The sequence below is a fragment of the Delphinapterus leucas genome, chromosome 5, assembly GCF_059928025.1.
Source record: "Delphinapterus leucas isolate spDelLeu-1000000601 "Yukka" chromosome 5, BTC_Dleu_Yukka2, whole genome shotgun sequence".
NCBI lineage: Eukaryota > Metazoa > Chordata > Mammalia > Artiodactyla > Monodontidae > Delphinapterus > Delphinapterus leucas.
In genome coordinates this window covers 67,810,562-67,834,090 of record NC_143133.1, presented here as the reverse complement: position 1 = coordinate 67,834,090, position 23,529 = coordinate 67,810,562, and the positions used below count along the sequence as shown (strand labels likewise).

The 23,529-nt window shown below is 37.1% G+C and overlaps 1 protein-coding gene across 3 annotated transcripts in view; it reads left to right on the top strand.

Moving 5' to 3' along the window:
* The window catches only part of KCTD8 (potassium channel tetramerization domain containing 8), a 256,027-nt gene that overhangs the window by 206,783 nt on the left and 25,715 nt on the right, over positions 1 to 23,529 (top strand). The window contains exon 4 of one of the 3 annotated variants that reach the window (XM_089911865.1): positions 15,012 to 15,022. The exons of the other annotated variants lie outside the window; for them this stretch is intronic. Within the exon in view, the coding sequence (XP_089767991.1) occupies positions 15,012 to 15,022 (11 nt within the window). The remainder of the gene's footprint in view (positions 1 to 15,011; positions 15,023 to 23,529) is intronic. 3 annotated transcript variants of the gene reach the window in all.

The following is a 23,529-nucleotide window of genomic DNA, read 5'->3' as shown; positions in this document are numbered from 1 at the left end:
CATAAATATGTATTTTTTTTACTTTTTTAAAGAACAGATAAATATACGATTTTGACCATGGCCAGCTGATCTTTAGAATTGTAATAATGTCAGTCTTAGACATGTTTTAAAAGCCACTGTAGGGCATGTGTCTCACTCAAGGCTCCTGGAGATACCGGATTCCTGTCACAGCCCTTGGGAGGACAACAAAATCATTCATGAACACAAGCTAGAATAAAATCCTGTGGCTGATAATAATTCTGATTCATGGGTGGGGTTAAAGACGTACATTAAAAATATGACGGGAGCAATACAAGACGGTGATGACCGCGTGGAGAGAGCTGCACTGCCTGCCGCCGGCAATCACTGACTCTCAAATCTCTGTTTAATCTCCACAAGGTAAGGGAATAGGAAAAGGAGCTGCTAGCATCTAGAGGATGAAATGAACGTGAACAGTGAAGGCCGTGGTTCTCTTAAAAGCAAATCATGCAAAACTCACTTGATTGCTCTTTTGGTAGAAGGACACCATTTGTGGCTGCCAAGGAGGCAAGAGTTATATCTCAGTTTCAGTAAATCATTTGTTAGTGTCTCAGGCAGTTTTACAGAATTGATTTAAATGGGCTTCAAAGTGACCCTGCTGCACATAATTGAGCCTGGCAGTGGGGGTCATCATAAAAGGCACTTTGGGAAGTTCCAGTGGTTTCTGCAGGAGTTCATATTTGGTTGCCTCTGCAATTTCTTTATTGTTAAATCTACATAGGGAGGCAATTGGCATGAAATGGAGAAGTGAGCTTAACAAATCTTGAAGTGAAGAACCCTCAAGACAGAGAGAAACCAGGTAGCAAGCTTAGAGGCCAAACTACTTTGGAAAATTTGGAGGCCTAGTCTGAGAGATGAAAGTGCAAACCAATCAAAAGAAAACACACATCCCATTGTGGGAGAAGGAAAGACCAAGTATAAGTGAAACCAAAGGCAGTAGAGATAAGCAGTAAATTAAAAATGATAAATGTCTTTCAATTAAATTCCAATTGGCAAAGTTATATCCCCCTTGATAAAATATCTCATTATATCCCCCTTGATAAAATATCTCCAAAGTGTTAAATGGACAGAGTATTTTTTTTTCCCACCCAAAAGGCTGCAGACGCATGTGGTGAAGGGATTAATAAACTGCCACCACCCACACCATCAATATAAGGAACCCATAGATCAGACAATGAATTCTTACATAGCACCAGTCCTTGTGAATAATTGTGCTGGGCACTGTTCTTCAGACTTTTCATATACTACCTCATTTCATCTGCATGATAGCACTGCATGTGATATATGCTACTATTGCCTTCACATTACTGAGGAAACAGGCACATAGAGATGAAGTAACTTGCCTGAGGACACATAGTCAGTAAGTGAGGAAGCTGGAATTTGAGGCCAGCCTTCTGGCTCTAAATGCCGTGTTCTGTTTTTTGTTTTTCTTTTTTCTCTTATTTATATTGCTGTTCACATGTTCACGTAAGTTGATTCACATTGCTGAGAATATAGTAGCTGTTCAATACACATGTTAGCTGAAAGATTGAGTACCATGGGACTGCTCCAGAAAGCAGCTTGTAAGTAGCCTGAGACTTTAAAACCCCAAGCATATTTTAATTTATTTAAACTAAAAGAAAAAAAACAAACAAAAAACAGTTTACCCATTTCTCCCATGCCTAGTCCCCTAGCTCTGGCAACTACCAATCTGTTCTCTGTATCTATGAGCTTTTTTGCTTTTAGATTCCACATGTAAGAGAGATTATAATGCATGTCTTTCTCTGTCTGACTTATTTCACTAAGCATAATGCCCTCAAATCCATCCATGTTGTTGCAAGCGTCAATATTTCATTCTTTTTTATGGCTGATTAATATTCCATTGTGTATGTATGTGTGTACATATATATATATATATATATATATATATATATCTCACATCTTCTTTATCCATTCATCCATTAATGGACACTTACATTATTTTCCTATCTTGGCTATTGTAAATAGTACTGCAATGAAAATGGGGGTGCATATTTTTTCAAGTTAGTGTTTTAATTTTCTTTGGATAAGTACTCAGAATTAGAATTGCTGGATCATATGGTAGTTTCATTTTTAATTTTTCTGAGGAAACGCTATACTGTTTTCCACAGTGGCTGCATCAATTTACATTCCCACCAGCAGTGCGCGAGGGTTCCCTTTTCTTCACATCCTCGCCAACACTTTTTATTGTTGTCTTTTTGATAGTAGCCACTTTAACAGGTTTGAGGTGATATTTCCTTGTACTTTTGATTTTCATTTCCCTTATGATTAATGATGTAGAACATCTTTTCATGTACCTGTTGGCCATCTGTATGTCTTCTTTGGAAAACTGTTTATTCAGATCTTCTGCCTGCTTTTTAATCAGATTATTATTATTATTATTTTGCTGTTGAGTTATATGAGTTCTTTATATATTTTGAATATTAGCCCCTTATCAGATACACGATTTGCAAGTAATTTCTCCCATTTTTTAGGTTGCCTTTTCATTTTGTTGATGGTTTCCTTTGCTCTGCAGAAGCTTTTTACTTTGATGTAGTCCATTTGTTTATTTTTGTATTTGTTGCTTTTACTTTTTGGTGTCAGATTAAAAAAAAAATCAGTGCCAAGACTGATATGAAGGAACTACTGCCTATGAACACTGAGGCTTTTCTTTGTTCTTAATCCCAACACTTCTAGGCTTTGGACAAGTATGACATAGCTTCAGAGTCCACAACAGCATCAAAATTTTCTCTGAAATTTCCCAGCATAGGGATTGCCTATGATTATCTTTGATTTGAATTGTACTTTAGATTTTACCAAGAGGTGAGACCATATTATTTTGTGTAATCCTCCCCTGGTAAAGACAGAGCAGGCAGCATTTTCCTCAGTCACACAGATGTTCAGGTTGTTTAAAGTTACTCCTGCACATGGCTTGCAATTTGTGGTATGAACTAGAACCCAAGGGCTCTACTTTTTTTCCCCCAAAGCAATCAGCTTCTCCTATTCTGCTTCTGAGCATCTTATGATTTTCTTTTATAAATCAAGGCTAATATAAGACTTGAATGTGCAACATTTATTTTTTGGGACCAATTTATAATTTTAGAAAATTCAATGGAGTGCCTTGATAGTTAAGATAATACATAATAATGCTACCATTTGTATGAATTATATAGATTTTAAAAATGGGATAACTGTGTGAATAATAAAGAAATAACTTCACTGTATCACAGCAGAGGTTTTAAAACTTTATGCCACTAAAATGAAATGAACATATTTTTGAGAAACAAAAAACAAACTACTAAAATCTAATGTGGAAATCAATTTATTTTTCAGTATGGAATATTCTCTTCGGATACACTAAGATCTTGTATCCTAAGACCCATAAAATCTATTTAATCAGTATTTCTGCATATATACACATGGTATACTAACACATGGGTGACTATAGTTTTTATTAATTTGCATCCTTTCTTTTATTCATTAATTCAACCCACAGGTATTAAGACTCTGCTAAGCTCTATTTTAGATGATAGGGGAACAAAATTACCCATGGTCTCTACCTTCATGAAGCTACAGTCTGGGTTGAAATAGTTCATTAGTTAAATAATCCCATCAGTAAATAAAACATCACAACTAGGTATAAATCAAGAGAGAGACAGAGACAGAGGGACTGAGAGTAGCTGAAACTATGAGAGCATATAACTGTATCAATAACCTAAGCTAGAGGGTCAAGGAAGCTTTCCTGAAGAAGAGAAGCTTAAGCTAAAATATGAATCATGAATAGAGAACATTCCAAGTGGAGCTCACAGCATACACAAAGGTCCTGTGGCAGAAGGGAGAATGTTGGGTTTGAGGGGTAGAGAGCATAGAGATTTGGGGAGATTGTGGTACAAGATGAATCGTGAGTGGGAGAAGAGGCCAGAGCTCTGATCCTGTCAGATTTCAGACTTCATCCTGACAGCAGTGGAAGATATTGGAGGGTTTCTGTGTTTTTTGTTTTGGTTTATTTTTTTAGTGTTGTTTTGAATGACAAGCAGATCTGGATGTTATATACACACGACTGAAAACTGTGACATGTGGATCTCAGCTGTTTCTTTGGTTTCTGCATAATCTTTCAGCAGTGTTCCTCCCCTCCAACACCTGAGATTTATTTAATGAGTCATCTCACTCCTATGATGTGCCTATTCAAACCAAGTGGGCATATTAAAGGTCTTACAAAATGTGCATATGCTCAGGGTTAAACAGAGAATCAGGAAAGGGAGATTTCTTTTATGAGTTCATTCTTCAAGATAGTAGCTGCTGGGCTTCTTTACAGGGTGGAGTATGAAGACCATTCCTTTCTTTTCCTCCTTAATTGCAAACCAGTTGAGGTGATGTGTGAGTTAGACAGATGCAGATCAAAATGCTTGCTTTACTATTGGTGAATCTGAGTTGGAGAATACAACTTACATCCAGGTCACAACTGGTCTTCCTCGCAGTGTTCCATGAATTAATTTTACCCATAACTATAGGCCACTCCATCCCATCAGATCGACTCCCACTTCCCCAACAGCAAACTGCAGAGTCAAATTCTGTCCTAATAAACTCAGCCTACAGAGAAACAGGAACTCTTGTGTATCTTGCAGAGGAAAATGGAAAGAAAGAGAGAAGGGAGGAGGGAGAGAGACTCTAGAATCATTCACCTGTCAGATTTCACTCTTCCCTCTGTAGGGAGGGGTGAGAAGATATGAAGAAAGAGGCATAAAGGCTTCTTCCCACATTGTTTCTCTTAGGAGTGTAGTGGACATTTCTTCCCTATTATAGAAACAAGAGAGGGTAAATATATGTCTATGCTCCTCCATAGCTATTTAGCTATATTTTCATTTTTGTTTGTTTTATTTTGTTTCTTCAGTATCTTTTCCAAAGGATCTGGCCATTTCTACTCGTCTGCCATGTAGACATATGTATATATCTGTGTGTACATTTCAGGCAAATTAATACACAGCGTCCCAGGTGGAGAAGGATGCTTGCTTTTTTCTTTTTGTTAATATAGCTTCAAAATCACGTGTTTACATATGTAAGCATTAAATACAATCAACTCACAATTTTTAAAAACTCTAAAAGGGATAAATAAATAAAGAAATACACATTTCTTCCAAAATGGAACTCGTTTTAAAGTAACACACTTGGTTGCAAAATGAACTCGTCTTTCTCTTCTCCATCCCTTTTAGAGTGAGTGCCACAGCCACTGTCCACTGGGTAGCCAGAAACCATGGAACCTACCTGGACTTCTACCTGTACCTCACCCTCCAGACTCCAGGAGGCTTTCTGTACTGCATCAATCATGCTTACTTACACTCGAACTTCAGATAGGGTTCAGGCAGTGGGAAGCACTGCAAGATGTCGGGAACAGGAGAATAATGAGGTCGGGGTTTCGATTTCCTGGGCTCTTTCTTTCATGGCTGCAGGTGGCAGTGGCTGAGTTCCCGGACCTGGGGCCAGAGCCCCTGCTGGGCAGCTCTCAGCTAGGATGTAGACACTCTTTCCGGGTTGGGGTAGCCTCTTGCCCTTCAGTTCTGCAGATACAATAAGGATTCCCCCGTGTTGCTAGGCCTATGGTGGTTTAGCATCTCTTGTCGGGCTCCCCTCATCCTCACTCACCCTTTGTCCTTTCTTAACTTCTACCCCATCAACATCTTTGAGTTCTTTTTCCTGCCATGACCTTGATTGGTATGGGAAGTCCTTGTCATAAAAGTGATGAACTGTGTGTAAAATCAAAGCCTAGAATATCTATGGCATTATGGTATATTTTGGGGGAGAATCTCTGAATAAACACAGAGAGTGCCACACAATTGAGAGATGTATGATATTAAATTCTGTGTACTACTTAAAATAGCATAATAAAATACTAAAATAAAACAATTTTATTGGTAGAATGAAAGCTATTTGCTTCATCCCTGCTTAGTGATTGGATTTCACCCAAACTATTCTCAATTTATCCTAGTTTTAATGACATCCAAAACAAGACTCAGAACAAGTAAGGATTTAAATCTCAGTTTTGCCTCTCACTTGCTGGGTGACTTTGGACAGGTCATTTAACTCTTCCAAGTCTCGGGTTTCTCATGTACAAAAGGTTTTGAGGGTTGAGTGAGATACTGAATACAGAAAATTTAGCACATTGCCTGACAAGTTTTAAGCACTCAATCATTTTTCTGTTATTTTTACTAATATATCATTATCGTCATTATCATTATTATTGCTCAACAGTGGTCAATGTTGATTTATGGGTTTAGTTAATGATTTCATGACCTTGATTTCTTATTAGAGTTGGACAAGCAAACACCACCTTCTGCCTCACGATTCTTCATATATTCTGATTATTCTTTACAGTGTTGCTCAAGGCTAAGCTCATCTACCAATCCTGGCATTAAAGGAAATGTCAATTAGAACTGAGCCTGAGTCTGCCTATTCTAGAATATTACTTTTTAATTTTTTTTTTCCCCTGTAGGAGAGTGATGATTTCAGTAGTGAAGTCTTTACTTTTGTTAGGTTCACATGGCAATGTGAAGGCCCTAAGGGCACACATTGTATCTGCAATATCCCTGCTATTTCTCAGCAGGGCCTGTCATGTACTGATGTCTTATGTGTTCATTGACTAAAAGGAGGTGGCGGCGGGGGGGGCCAGAAGAGAGGTTTTCTATTCTGCTCTCTCCCTCTGAGAGTCAACGCAGAGAGATGCAAAGCCTAGTCACACCCTGGTGACTGCCCTTGACAGTGCTGGACTCCTCTCTGGTAACTTTCCCCATCCAGTTGGCTCTTATGAATAATACTAGAGAAAACAAAGTAGCTGCAACTTTCCTCCATTCATCCTAAAAATCCTCTCTTCAGTCCTCTCCTTTGATACCCATCTACCAAAGGACGCCTACTGAGACCATCCTTGATGTCATCTTCAGAACTCTTATGGAGCTTGGCTTTTACTACTTTGTCAGATGGGGAGAGCTGTGTCCTGAAGGGTTTTCCTTCACCCTCTAGAGCATACTGGAGCCTCCTGTTGTCTCCTACCCCCTCCTATGTGCTTATGCCTAAACACTAATCACACTTGATTTTAACTGTCTTCTATATTCTGTAAAAGCTTATATTCTATATAAGACCCCTAAGAATAGAAACCATGCTTGTTGTAGGTCATAGACACCACTGTCCTATCTCAATTGCCCAGCATCACTTTCCTAATCTATAAAATTAAGATGTTGATAAGAGTAACTCTCCCATGAGTTGTTTTGAGGATTAAATAATAATTACACATAAGAGGCTTAAAACAGTGCCTGACATATGGTAAATATGCGTGTTAGCTTTATTATTAAATTATTCAATCTTATAATGTTGATAGTACTTTACAGAAGAGAAAACTAAGGCACAGAGAGGTTAAGCAATTTCCCCAAGGTCATGCAGCTAGTAGGAAATAATATATAAATGAATGGGAAAATATCTGAAACCACCATATTTACAAACAATTTCTTTATTTTTTTAACCTCTTTATTGGAGTATAATTGCTTTACAATGTTGTGTTAGTTTCTGCTGTATAACAAAGTGAATCAGCTATATGTATACATATATCCCCATATCCCCTCCCTCTTGCGTCTCTCTCCCACCCTCCCTATCTACCCCTCTAGGTGGTCACGGAGCACCGAGCTGAACTCCCCATGTGATGCAGCTGCTTCCCACTAGCTGTTTATTTTACATTTAGTTGTGTATATATGTCAATATGCTAACACATACATACAGATGAAATAAAAAAAAGAAAAAATGGTTCTGAAGAACCTAGGGGCAGGACAGGAATCAAGATGCAGTCCTAGAGAATGGACTTGAGCGCACGGGGAGGGGAAAGGGTAAGCTGGGATGAAGTGAGAGAGTAGCACTGACTATCTCTTTATTGGAATGTTCTACATAGTGTTTGTGTCAATAATACATGATTTTAAAGAAACCCTGATTCTTACAAAAAATACTTAAACTTCTTAGGGACTATATAAAGTATGCTTTTCCTTTTTTAGAGAATAGACTTCTTGTAAATCACATTCTTAATTTAAATGTTGGTAACCTTTGATATTCCCCTGAGATATAGAATTTATATTAAAAAAAATAGAACAAGGACAAAGCAACAGAATATGCCTGACAGTTCTATATGACAGCAACCTGGTTTCTGTTCTTCAGTTCATTGCACCTAAACCTGGGGCAACTGTATTTCCTACGTTAAAGCAAGTTTAATCTTAATGAAATCAGGGATTGACAGATTCAAATGTTGTACAGAATGCTGAGGTGGTAAACAAACCCAGTGGAACTGGAATGCCGCGTAGCATTGAGATAAATTAGGAAGCTACTTGAAAAAGAACAAATTACTTTTGTGACTATTAGATTTACAGAAACAGAAACACTCTGAATTGAAATGAAAGATAAAAATGGTAAAAGAATTGATCTTTAATAGAAATATTTTGAGGCTTTGGAAGACACTGAAAATATTCAGGGAAGCCAAAATCTCACAAAATAAAGAACTCAGATCAGAATAGTGTACTATAACAACTAAAATGAATAGTAAGGAAAACACACATTTCTTATTTATCTCTAGAAAGAGTTCCATAAGGTAATCACCTAAATTAGCTTGCTTATAAAAAACAACAAAACAGCAAATTAAAATCCCAAAACTAAACAAATAAAACACTAGTTAAGCTAGTGGCTTTTAAATATTTTATTGAAGTTTTGGATTTATTGAATATTGCACTGTATAGTTTAAAAGGTCAACTAGTACTATAGGATTTGTAACAATAATCGAGTCCCCGTACCTTCCTCCACTTTCCCACTCCCAACTTTAGCTCCTAAGAGGCAACCATTTTCTATTTCTTTATTTCATCATTTACCTCCATGTTTCTAGATAAATGTATAATACAATTTTATTTAAATACCTAATTAACTCAAATAGGTATAAATAATAATGTAATGAACCTATGTCCCAAATTAGAAGTAAAACACGCCAGCCACGGTTGGACTGCCCTTTCCCAAAGGAAACCACTATCCTGAATTTGTTGTTTATTATTTTTATTAAGCTATCGTAATAGCTCCATCTATTTATTTAGTCATCACATTTTAGGAGGTAAAGTTGATACAAAGTCGATTCTTCTGCTATAAAAGGGTAAACACTGTTGAATTCCGTTTTATCTGTAAATTGAGTGGAATGTTATGGCCCACTTCATCCTCTAGCTATGCAGCTACCTTCAAACATCAGTCAATCAAACACCATCCTAGGCAGACTGGGTCTATAATGAAGCAGGGGGGCATGATGAAAAGAGTGGGGCAGAAGGATGGGTTTGAGCCTCTGCTCCAACATTGAATTTTCTGACAACTTCTATAAGCACTCCAATCGTTAATAAACGAGGGGTGAGATTTTGGCCCTGGGAAAAATAAAGATAAGATCTTGAGAAATTAATCAGTGAGAAAGCTAGGAAGGAATGTTTGAACAATATGAAAGAGGCTTTTAGTCTAGAAATTGTTGTTTCTGAAAATGCTGTTTCTGGATCACTTAAGTGACCACTTAAGACTCACCTAAGTGTTTTTAAAACATAGGTCTCACTAGAGATCTGTTAAATCAGAATTTCTATGGTTGGGGCCTAGAAATTTGCATTTTAACCAGCACACCTTCTCCTCAGATGATTCTGGTAGAAATAAAAGCCTGGGAACTAGTGATAGTGACAATATTATCCAATTTTGAACTATTTACTCATTATATACATACCTAAAGATACAGAAAAGGTTTGCATTTCGGAACTTAACTTTAGAACAGCCACTGTGATATCCTTTCTGGAGTCACTGGCTAGAATCAACCAGGTAACAACTTGTTATTCCATCAACAGACAGACAGAGAGAAACAGAGAATCAGAGAGAGAAGAGAAGAGAAAATAAGAGAAGAGAAGAGATTGATTCATTCCAAGAAAAATTTTTAATGAAAAGTTAAATTTAAAAATATATGTAGCTAATTTTTTAGTATGCCTTTTTCATATATTAAGAACATTAAAGTAATTTTATCAGTGGAGTACAAAATTGGCTTTTTACCTCTCCTAACATAATTCTGAAAATATTTAAACTATATATTCAAAAATAACATTCCATTTTGTTCAAATGTAGCTTATCATCATTGTTTGAGAAAATAAGATAAAGGCCATGATATGTAGTATCTCAAGTAAATAAGCTAAAAACCAAGATTTAAGCATTAACCAAGACAGTATTAGTAAACGTCATAGGTAATTTTATACAAATTTTATTATAGATAAATCCCTTCCTGGAGCTGAATGCTTTGCATCAACATTTCCAGGCTTATAGTGCTTGCTAATTATGGTGTTCTGAATTGATTTTCCATAAATATCCACTTAATGTGTTATAGCATTGATTGAAGCAATTATAGAAAGACCTGAAAATCAGAGATAGGGCCTGTGTGGGGGGAAGTAGGGTGAGATATATGATCTTTTCCTAGCCTGTGTATGAAACAAGTCCCACGGCAGCTGGAGGATAACTGGGATTATTGAATACGGACCAACTTTTGGCGCAGGTGTTTGGAATCCAAGATAATCACCTAAATGTGCATATCTGAGTCTGTCATTACCACTTAGCATCTCTGCTGCCCAGTGCAGGAACACTAAACAAACACAGAGAATTTATGACCAAATTTATAAATTTGCAAGCAAAATCAATTTTTTCAGGGTGTTTGCTTGGAACTGCCTAGCACAGATGGCTAGATGGGCTTGGAAACCACACTCTTTTTTGTCCATTATGCTCGAGAGTCTGGATATTCCCAATTCGCAGTTGTTGAAAATGGTGTGTACTAACAAGATCTCTAGATCCTGAAGACAAGCTTTGAATATTAAGAGATTTTAATGGCAAGCTGAACTGAAAGTCCCTCAAGCATTCCTCCATGAGAAAGAACACTCACGTATAAGCTGCACAGTGATCCCAGATGTGGGGGCGCCTGCTGTGAGAGACCCTAAGACATCCTATATTTTGCTGTAGATTTTTGCCAGTCACTGGGTATCTTCACATCATTAAAGAACTTCCTTTAGAAATTCTTGAGGAGAAGTTAATTTGTAACTTCTAGTGAAATCCCTTGTGAATAATGCTTCTTGGAACACAGCTTTGTCATCCAGGTGATGAGAGATGGTAAAATCAGTCCTAAGTAATACAATTCACTTGGCAATAACTATATAATGCATAATCATGTTAATTATATTCATTTTCACCATATTTATTACCTCAAATATTATATATTTTGTATTTGTATTATATCATTTGCTTTAAATTGGTAAGTTGAATTTTATTTGAATAACTTATACAGTTTACCTGGCTATATAGTAAAGTCCTTGTAGCCAGAAAAAAAAATGGCCTTAATCTCTTTTTATCAACTATAACTAATAAACTGTACTTTGCATATCTATAATAATAACAATAATAACAGCAAATGTTAATATAGCATTTACCATGTGCTGTGTTTAGTTCTAAATACTTTATGTATTTAGAATGTATTAATATGTATGTAGAATATGTATTAAATGCTTCATTCAATCTGTGATCCAGAAACAGCATTTTCATTCAATCACAATAACAATCCAGTGCCTTAGGTATAGCTATTACCTCCATTTTGCAGATGTGAAAATTAATAACAAAGAGGATATTCAACTTGCCCTAAGTCAGAGCTATGAAATGGCAAGGCTGGGTTCTAAACCCAGTAAGTTTGGCTTCAGAATCTGTGTATTTTAAATCCAAAATATGGCCAAAAGTTTGAAAAAATTTGATGATTTATCTGAATAAGTTTCCTACTTTATATAAGCAAAAGGAACAATCATTCATTCATTCACCAGTTGTTTATTGAGGCTCTATGATGTTTGAGTCACTGTGCTAAGCACAGAGGGATTAAAGCAACAAAAGAGTGAGACAAGTACCCTGCCCCATAGGGTACATTTCAAGGAGGGACGTAGACAATAAATATGCTCAGTTAGTTTATGATGGGAGAACAGTGGGCAGTAGTCATGCTTTAGATTTTTTGGCCAGGGAAGACCTCTCTGAGGAGCTGGCAATGACAATGAAAGAGAGAGAAAAAACAGACATGCAAAGAGCAAAAAAATGTTGTCTCACAGTTCTGGAGGCTAGATGTTCGAACCCAACATGTCAGCAGGGCCATGCTCCCTCTGAAACCCAAGAGGAAAGACTCTTCCTAACCTCTTCCAGATTCTGCTACTCCAGGTGTTCCTTGGCTAATGGCAGCATAACTCCAGTCTCTGATCCATTTTCACTTCACTCTCCCTGTGCGTCTTCGCATCATCTTTCCTCTGTGTGAGTCTGCGTCTGAACTTTTCCTTGTTTATAATGTCACCAGTCATATTGGTGTAGAGCCCACTACAAGGACCTCTTTTTAATTTGATTAAAAAGTACACACCCTCTTTCCAAATAAGGTCACATTCTAAAGTACTGGGGGTTAGGACTTCAACATACCTCTTCTTTTTGGCTGGGGGCGGGGGAGCACAATTCAACCTGTAACAGTTAGTTTCTGAAACTATCATGTATTTGTAGCAGGGATTATCTATGAATCTCCCTTTCACCTCAGGGATATTGTCTCTCAGGAAACATTCACTGAGTCTATTACCTCCTGCATCATTCAAATATCAATCTTGGTAGTACAGGGAGAGGAAAAATTATGAATGCCTTGCTCATAAAAATTATTTCCTGAACAACAAATTCAAAATGAAATTCAACACAAGAGTTTTTTACTTATCATCACAGTGGATACAAAGGGTATTGTCAGGAAAGTAATGTCAGTAAAGGGTATTGTCTGAAAAGTAAAAAGATAAATCAAGTTACAAAATAGTAATATAAATAGACATATAAGAAATACCTGATAGTCCATGTTAGAACCCAATAATAGATAAAAATGAAGTGCTACAGGGTTGACTAGGGAACAGAACTTATCTGAAAAGGAAGGTAGTATGGAGATGTGCAATGAAAGATAGCTTGGCAGAGAATTCTAGCTGCCCATCACAGATTCACGCTCCCCACTGATCACGTAGACTTGTTGCTGAGTAGATGCTTCATCAGGGACCACAACTTCTCAAATTCCCTTGAAATTATGTGGGGCCATATGACTAGTTCTCATTAATGAAATGTAGGCAGAAGCAATGTGTGTGACTTCTTTGGGCTTAAGAAACGATATCCTTTCTCTAAAGGTATCCAGGAGAAATCCAAGTTGACCTTAAAAGACTTGTGTTGAAAATGGCAGTCTCGAATGACTTTGTGGAGTAGACTACCACACTCACCACATGTCACCTCACACTAATGACCAAGAACATAGGTATTGAACTATTGTGTGGGTAAAAATTTATTTCTATTGTATTAAGCCAGGAATTTAGGAGTTTGTCTATTTTAGAAGCTAACATTATCCTAACAAATGCAGATGGATATCACTGAAACTGCAAAGAGAATGGTAGAAAGAGGGATTTTATGGTAGGAGAAGAAATCACAGAAATAGGAAGGAAACCAGTTTGGCTGAAGCACCTCTACTGGGGTGTAATTGGAGGTAAGCCTAAAAAATTAGGTCTTGATCATATAATGGAGACTTTTGAATGTCAGAATGAGTGTTCATATTTAATTCATAAGGCAGTGGAGAGCTCTTGAAGGATTATGAGCAGGCTATAATATATTCAAAGGCATTTTTAGCATGTTTTTTCATATTTATTTAAGTATACCATGTCTCTTTGAAGAAAGGATTATAACAACTTTTGAGATATTAATATAGTAGTGATGTATAAGAAGGATTGGATTGAAGGAAAGAGGAAACAAGGAGCTCATATAAAAGATACTTTGATCTAAATCAGGGATCTACAAATGTTTCTTAAGGGCCAGATAATATTTCAGGCTTGCAGGCCACAGCTGCTCAACTCTGCCTTTATAATATGAAAGCAGTCATAGACTATACTTAAATGAATAGGCATGGCTATGCTCCGATAAGACTTTATTTATAAAAACAGTTTAATAGCCTGTGGGCTTTAGTTTGCCCACCCCTGGTTTAGATGCAGAGCAACAAGACTTCAACTACGAGACTGGTGGGTAGAAGGTGGAAGGACAAAGGAGGAAAGGGATGCAACACACAGACATCAATCAAACAGAACTTGCTGAGATAGTGTAGCACTTTCCATGGTGACTCTAAAATCAGCGTCCATGTTTCTCTGCTGCTAGACTAGGAGCTCCATGAAAGAAAGGCTAAATTGTATTCATTTTCATATTGAAAACATGGTAAGTACTCAGTGAAATATTTAACTAACTGGAAAATTTGTAACTTGTTGAATATGGAGAATGAGAAAAAATGAACAAAGACCCAAGGTGTTTCAGACTGTTTGTTAAGCTTGAGTTAATGGAAAATAGTTGTGCCATTATTAGAAATATTCTTGACTTTGAACAAGTTATCTAACCCTTCCACACCTGGATGTCCCAAAGGCATCTCAAAATTAACAGGTATAAAATGCCATATTTGATTTCCTTTCCTCCTCCACCTCAAAATCTAATCTTACAGTGCTTCCATCTTCATCAGTGACTTTACCATTTATCCAGTCACTAAAAACAAATCCTATGAGCCATTCTTGTTCTCTTCCTTAGAGGAGTACAATTTGGGGAAAAAAATCTAAGTTTTCAGACATGCTTGTGGATCCCACTCTTGAGTAAAGTTTTTAAAAAATCTATTTCTCTCCATTATCATTTTTCATATGGACTGCTACAGAACATCCCTGCTTCCAGTATTGATACCCTCCTTAGATTCTCTACATAATTGTTAAGTCAGTTAATTTTCTGGTTAAAACTGTTCCATGATTTCCCATTGAATTTGGAATAAATCCATACTCCACATCATGACCTACAAGGACATCTAAAATTAGTCTCTTATCCACATCTCCAATCTAGTGTCAAGGCCAGTCTCCACCTTAACCAGTATCGGCCAGTCATTGTTGCTGTCATTTCCTAAAAATTCTCAAGCTTTTTTTTGTTTCCAGGTAATTTTGCTTTCCTTCTTTTGGCCTGGTTCTTTCCCCTTCTCTTTGCATATTAGGCAGGTATGGTGGCTTTATGCTTGATGTGCGAACCTAGAATTCCCAGAATTCCCTTCAGTGTATAGTTTTGGGTAAGGCTTAAATACAAGATATATTTTGCATGAGATTTGAAAAGTGGAAGTGAAGCAGCGGTCACATTTTTAAACTAGGAACTACAGCATCTCACTGTTGTGGTGGCTTATCCCGACACACAGCTCCTCCAGCTCTGATCAGATCTCCAACTTTGGCTTCTCTGGGTCAGAGACACATGTGTGCAGCTGTGGAGAAGGGGCCAGCTATTCCTGCAGGTCAACACAAGGTCAAGGTTAGAGTTCTTGAAAGACAGATGCAGTTTCAGTAGTCAGTCCTTGTGGTTTCCAGTTTTTCCCTGCAGGCTTCAGTTTGTCCTTGCTCTTGTCCACATTCAGCTTTCTTTTCCTTCACGACTTCTGGTCTTCATGATTCTACAGCAATATCAGGCTCAACCCTGCAAACAGAGGCAGTAGGCTGCCCAGATTCTCCCGTTGGCTGTCACATTTCCATGAGGACTAAATCCTATAATAAATTCTTTATTCTATACTCTCATAGCAATGCTAGTTATCTGAGTGACTCCCAACTTAGATTTTAGCAAAAATATCAATTCTTAAATAGGTTTTAAAGAGGTTACTCCTGATTCCTCACCTTAAATAGATTCTCTCTATTACATTTATTTCATAGTATCTATCACAGCTATGGTTATTTATTTTATTGTTGACTCTCCCTTTGCCCCACTAGAAAGCAAGATCTATGAGGCCAGTAATTTGTTTGTCTTGTTGAACAGTGTATCTCTAGGATGTATCACATTGCCTGGTATACCGAGACAATTAATAAATATTTGTTGGATTAATGTGGCATCTTTTGAGTGTAGGGATAATGGTAAGAAATTAAATAGGGATCTGAGCTAGAGACAAATTAAAAATGTTTGCAAAAACATTGTGAGTAATTCAATGAAGATATAAATAAAATGGTTGCCAAGGATCAGTGAAGACCCTGCCAACGTCAAATAGCATATCTGTCTATCTACGTATCTACTGATCTATTTATTCATCCTCTACCTACTTATTTATCTATCGGCTTTCATTTGTAATAATGAGAAAAGATATCATTAATAAGACATTTGAATTTTTAAGATATTAGCTAACACAGTTTGGAACTCAGTTAGTGGCCTTCATTCTATTTGATACATTTTATTTTGGCAGTAAATATGAACAGATTGTACTCCCCCCCTTCTACAATTTTCACTTTACTTGAGGTAAATAAGTATACTGAGGACAGCTGCATCACAGGATCTGCATTAAATGTCTATAGTGATAATCACATGCTGTGACCAGCTCACATTCATTCACAACCTGTCACTTCTGCTTTGGTCTAAATCACAATATTAAGCACAATGTCAGATACTCTGGACTTGATAGTGAGGCCTCTTTTTTCTGAGATTAAGTAGAACCTCTCAACAAAGCCTTTCTCTTTTCCTGCTGCAGTCCAAATGGCGGCAGCTTCTACTTGAGCACTCAAGACTGCAAGTCCACCATTGGTTAGGAACCTCACCCTGTGCGACACCTTCATTGGCTTCAGGAATTCTAAGGCCATCGTATAAACCAGCTTGATCCTTTACTGGGAAAGCAGCATGTCCTGGGAGATAAGTGGGCTGGATAGAGTGTGATCTGCCTCGTTGAACATGCTAATCTAGAGTTTGTCTTGCTGTATCACGTGTTACAAAGGTTTGCCTCAAGTGCCAGTCTTCTCAGATTTAGAAGGAGAGAAAGGAATTCTAGATAATGTAACTTGTCAGCCTAAATCAAGATTTCTTAACTTACCACTATTGACGATTTGGGGCAGATAATCCCTTTTTGTGTGTTGTGGAAGTGGGGGAAGGAGAGAGGATGTTCTGTGAGTTGCAAATGTTTAGTTCCATCCTTGGCCTGTATCCACTAGCTGCTGGTAGCACCTCTGACCATAATTATGCCAAACAATTATGTCACCAGGCACTGCCAAGAGCTCCCCTTAACTAGGATTGCAGAACCCATATTTCTTCACCTTCTATGACTTCATCTGTCAGAGATCCATTTCCTAGCAGGGGAATCAGATGTGTAGCACTTCTGACTTACTAAATTTTCCTGCCTTATCAACTCAGTTCTTCTCCTGTTTTATTTGCCTCTTCTTCTCAGTCATTGTTAGATGAGTTAAAGTGAAATTCTGGTTGATTTCTTGGATTATAAATGAAGTCAGATAATCTTTATTAATTTCTGATTATATATTGCTTCCTTATGAATTCAGTTTACCTGCTTCTAGGTCTTTAGGCTCCATCTATGAAGGATAGGATATTATAACTCATCTTCCAGTTCAAACATAAAAGCCTAGCATAGATTTCACAGATCCAAGGTTAGAAATTTAGAATATAAACCCAAGACCTGTCTTCTCTTACATACACATGATCAAGGCCCGTGAGGCAGTTCTGCACAGGATCTTTGCTTATAACTTAGGATGAACCTTTCTGGCTTATACACAGATGACAACAATCCTCCACTCTATGCCTATTCATTTATCTGTGTTCCTATTCACAGTCCCTTTTTGCCAACCTGAAATAATATCCTGATATAGATTTAACAATTCCTCTTAGAAAACGCTTTATATCTTGTGTCCTGCTTATTTCCCAGTCTCCCAGTTATAGTCTAGTGTTTCTAGCATGCTATCTCTTTGCCCCTTTAAAAAGAATTCCAGTTTATTAAGAAAATGGACCTATATTGAGGCTTAATTTTTAAAACAGCAAGTTATTTCGCTAGGAATTTTTGGAAAATTCCTCATTGATGAGACATAAATCTCACTCTCCAATCAGAACATCCAGTCCAAAACTGAAGTCTTCCAAAAACTATTTCAATTGTAGTGTGTTCTGCACAGTCTTTACTAGTCTGAGTCCAATCAAGAGACAGAAACCACACATCAATTTAAACAGAGAGGTTTAATATAAAGTTTGATTAGACTATGGTAGAAGAGTAAATATGAAGACATAACAAGAACTCTGAAATGTATCCTAAGGCTGAGGGAGAGTGTTTGAGGGGGGACAAACTTGGAAGAAGACTTTCCTCCCTGTTATGGGGCAAATTGTGTCCACCAATATGTTGAAGTTCTAATCCCCAGTACCTCAGAATGGATGACTTTGTTTGGCATAGAGTTGCTGAGATATAATCAGTTAAGATGAAGTCATACTGAACTGGAGTGGATGCCTAATCTAGGACGACCGGTGTCCTTATAAGAAGACCACCATATGAAGACAGAGACATACAAGAAGAATGCCATGTGACAAGGAAAGCAGAGATTGGAGTGAAGCAGCTGCAAGCCAAGGCACGCCAAACCATCAGAAGTTAGGAAGAGTCAAGGAAGAATTTCCCTACTGGTTTCAGAGGGAGCATTGACCTGCCAACACCTTGATTTCAAACTTCCAGCCTCCAGAATTGTGAGACAATACATTTCTGTTGTTTTAAGTCACTCAGTTTGTGGTGCTTTGTTAGAGTAGCTCTAGGAAACTACTAGACTCCTGAAATCTGAAATCAGACCTCACTGGAGAAGGTGAAGTTGCAGCCCACAGGATGGAGAAGTTGCTCAGGATACAGCCCTCTGTGGCATAGGTGAGCAGAAGCTACTGAGTGGAGAGGAAGTTGGGACACTCATCTGGGCATGAGTCCTGAATCAGACATTGTTTGTGTTGAGAGGGCAAGAGCAGTGTCATCACTGGACCATGGCAGGCCTACGAGACCCTCAAGGGACTGCCCCTCTGGCACATGGCTAAGGCAAAGCACCACTGGATGTCCCTGCGCGTGCGTGCACACACACACACACACACACACACACACACACACACACACACGATGGACCATGCAACAGAAGCAAAGAAAAAGCAAAACACAGCACAACAGAACAAGAGCCACCTCATTCCTCCTGCAGTGTTCCACCACCGCCCTCTGCTGTCAGTACTTAACATCATGCTCACTGTAAAGGAGAAATGCTTGAAATACTTAAGGAGCCCAGTCCATTGAAGCTGAGAAGGCACTGAAGGGTGAACTTGGAGCTGTGAGACAGTAAATTGAAAACTGCTTTACAGAGTTCTTTATTTAGTATTAGTAGCATTCCAAGGATAATCATGGATTTTTGCCAATGATATTTCCCCATTTGTACCCTTCTAAGTCAAGTATTAAGCAGTGATGATGATATACATTGCTAGCTCATACCAAGGTGATGGATTTGTTCTGTTTATTCAGTTATATGTATATGTGTGTGGGTGTACAACTGGTTATTGATCTTTAGGTCTAAAATCCATCTTACGTCTTCCAAAATACAATAAGTAGGAGCCAGGACCTTCATGAGCTAGGCTCAGAATGATAACATGGTCAAAAGAAAATAAACCCTTCAACCTAAAGTAATAAAATTCTTAAATCACCTTCAATCCAAAAGTAAGGTTGAAGGCCCAACATCAAAAAATGGGCAGTAAAGTCAGTGGAATAATTCATGGTTACATTTTGATGTGCTGCTTTAATCCATATATGTAAAAAAATTGTGACTTCCTTCAAAATGAGTACGGAAACCAGTTCTTACAATTTTTTGTACCTCTCATATCACTTTGTCCTGATGAATTTTGGTTACATAAGCACTCAAATAATGGTTTTCACTTACAGAAAATAAAGGACTTTTATATTCATAAATTATACATTGTTGTGGTCTGAATCTTATAGATAATTTGCCTTTGGTAAAATGTTTAAATTATCCCAACTATTCTCACAGATGTAAGTCACTCTTTGGAACAGTGATTATAAATTTTAGTTATATGCAGATGTAGTGACCAAAAATTATTTCTAATAGTGACCACCATGACAAATATTTAATAATAAAATGATATGTTTCCTAGGGCTGCCATAACAAATCACCACAGCTGGGTAACTTAACAGAAATTTATTCTTTCACAGTTCTGGACTCTGGAAACCTGAAATCAAGAAGCCATGCTCCCTCTGAGACTCTGGGTAGAATCTTCCCTTGCCTCTTTTTAGCTTCTGGTGGTGGCTTTCAACCTTTGGCATTCCTTGAGTTGTAGCTGTTATAACTCCAGTTTCTGCCTCCATCTTTATATGTCATTCTTCCCTCTGTGTCTCTGTGCCCAAATTTCCCCCATCATATAAGTACACTGGTCATTGGATTAGAACTCATCCTAATCTAATATGACCACATCTTAATTTGATTACATTGACAAAGACCCTATTTCTAAATAAGGCCACATTCAAGGTACAGGGTATTAGAACTTGAACATATCTTTCTGGGTACACAATTCAACCCACAACATAAAGCAACTGAAAATTAATATTTGTTAGTTGGTTCTTTGCTTCATACTGTCTTCTTTTTGCTTAAAATGATCAAAATTTAACATGCAACATTTTAAAAAAATTTTCTATAAAATTAATTGCCAAAATTGTGGATTGGGCATAAAATCAGAAATAAAATTGAAATTCATTATATTATAGCATTATTCATCAAGGAGATTTTAAAATTTGGTTCCTTTATAACACTTTTTGTAGTGGCTGAAAAGAATTTGTATTAGGTGTATGAAAGGGTGATTGATAGAGGATGAGCCAAGAAGACATGGGTCCATGTCCTATAATATGAAACATTAAACCACAGCCTTGTGAATAGAAGAGAATGAAATTGCTCGTCCAGGTACACTTAGGAAAACACAATCCCAATGTTATGAAAATAAGTGACCATGGGGCTCTGGTTTTATGAAGCAGAGAAGGATTCTGTAATCATTATTTAGCTCAGAATCTCACTTTATGTTGTGTATCTCTAACTCTTGTTTCATGAAGCTACACTGACCCAGGAAGAGTGGAAGATGGGATTGAGGAAGGAATATTGAGAAGGCCCTTGACTTAGCAATAAATACAGATATTGTGGCACTCCATATTTCTTATCTTTTGAAACCAGTTTGAATGTCTCTTACACATTTCCATGTCAGTGCAAATGCTTCATTGTTGCTTCCACAAGTATTCCTCTTTTAGCCAGTGAAATTTTCCTGTAGATCAATTTAACAATCCTTATGCTTTCCCAGTCAGTCTCCTTTAATTTTGGGTCAAGAATCATAATCCTTGTGGCCTGTTATTCCAAGAGATTGCTTCATTTTAATCCAGAAGTCTTAGAGATTCTTGGGGAAATGATGCTTTGGGTGATTGGACCTGATATCTATGAATTTAAAAGCCACTTTAGCTAAGAAGAATAAGAAAACTAAATTGTGAAATTGCAAAACTGATAATGTTTATAGCGTAATGAATTCTCTATTTTGTCAAAAACTCTAGGGTAGCCATTCATAAAAATTTAATAGCAGAGACAGTTTTCAAAAATACTAATTTCCGGTTCTGTGCATTTTCTTTCATTCAGAGTATCTCTAGATAAAAATTGAAAGTGCTTTTGGCTGCAGTGAATGTTAACAGTTGCCTCTGTCTGTACTTTCCCTTATTATCAGGCTTTGAGGACTTTTTTAAGCTGCTAATAAGACATGACCCTGAACAGGGACCCTGTTTCTGGTTTCGTATTCTCAGAAAGACATATCAGTTGAGGCAGAAACCCCGCTCTTTTCCTATTTGTGGGTTCTTTCCTTTCAGGAGAACTAGACAGCTTAATATTGGTCCACTCCTTTTCAAAACCCCCTTTTGTATTATATAATTCTGGAGTCATTAAATCTCTATATAAAGTTAATGAAGCATTACAAATTGAGAAGGTAACGAGATCCTAAAACAGATCTTAGCTAAAATTTATCATCAGTTCCATGCATCATTTTCTGTTACTCCTCTAAGGAGAAGTAACTTCTGAATTAAAGTTTAATTTATTGATCTCCTAATTAAATATCATAATCAGAATATAGAAATGTAAAATTTAATTGTCCTTAGTATTCAATTAAAATTAATTGTTTCCATATAAAAATTATAAACTATTTAAAAGAGTGTTATTAAAATTTAAGTAAATGAAGAATTCTATTACTTCACATACATTTTATTTAAAATTGAATTACCACTTACCTATATTTTTAATTAAAAATTATTAAAATAAAACTTAATTTTCTTTCTGGGTTATGTTGTTTTATTATTTTATTTGATAAATAGTTTGCTATAGATTCAGTTTTAGACAGATAAAATACTAAGCTATATAGCATTGCTCATGTTACTATGCGTACAGGTCATTAATATGCATGATTTCCCTTTTAAGCAGAATTGACAAGACCTTTGATATGAAGAAGATTGCATTTTTGTATACTTGAAATACTGACTAAAACAGAAAGAGAGAAGGAGAGACAAAGTAAAGAAAGTAGGAGCTAAAATGTTGCATGGATTATATTGATTCATAAACAATCAGTGAACAAGTGTTGGTGCTTAGAATTTAGATATTCACTTAGATATTCAAAGGATAAAGGGATAAAGGTATGAGGACAGATATGTTGCCTGACATCAGGGATTTTTCAGTCTACATATGGAGACAAAACTGATATACATTAAAATAAATCAACCATATAAATGAGTATAAAGTAAGAGATGATGAATTGGGTAGTTCATATTATATGTCACTTTGTTTTGTTTTGTTTTGTTTTGTGGTACGCGGGCCTCTCACTGTTGTGGCTTCTCCCATTGCAGAGCACAGGCTCCAGACGCGCAGGCCCAGTGGCCATGGCTCACGGGCCCAGCCGCTCTGCAGCATGTGGGATCTTCCCGGACCGGGGCACGAACCCGTGTCTCCTGCATCAGCAGGCGGACTATCAACCACTGCGCCACCAGGGAAGCCCTATATGTCACTTTGAATTCAAAAGAGTCAGTAGTGATGGACTTCATCCCTGAGAGTCAGTTGTAATATTGTAAAAAATGGAAGAATTATTGGCATAAGAACTAGAAATTATAAGTTATAATGCTACCTCTGCCACTTTTTACCTATGTTGCTTGAGAAAAATTGCATACTCTTTCCAATTTCTAGTTTTCTTATCTGTAAGTTAGAGGACTCCTGTTTTACAGAAGCAAAAATGACTATATGGTCTAAAGAATAATCTATCTACAAGCAGATCATTGATAAACTACCATAAATTATATTTAAAGAGTCTTGAGCTTCCAGGGAAATCCCCAAGGGTCAGAAAAAGAAGGATGAGAAGGAGCAGTAGAAGATGAAGAAGAGAATTTGAATAGTACCCCCAAGTCAAGTGTAGCTAAGGCCTATATGGAAGCAAGCATCAATAAGGGAGTTGAGATAGCTGAGATCAGATAGGAAAGGTAAGCCTGCATTGTCACAAGGTGGAGAAGCCAACCTGATATTCTGCATTAGTCTAGAGCAATTAAAGTGAGGAGTTTTAATTCGGTGGCAGTCTTGACCCAAGTAG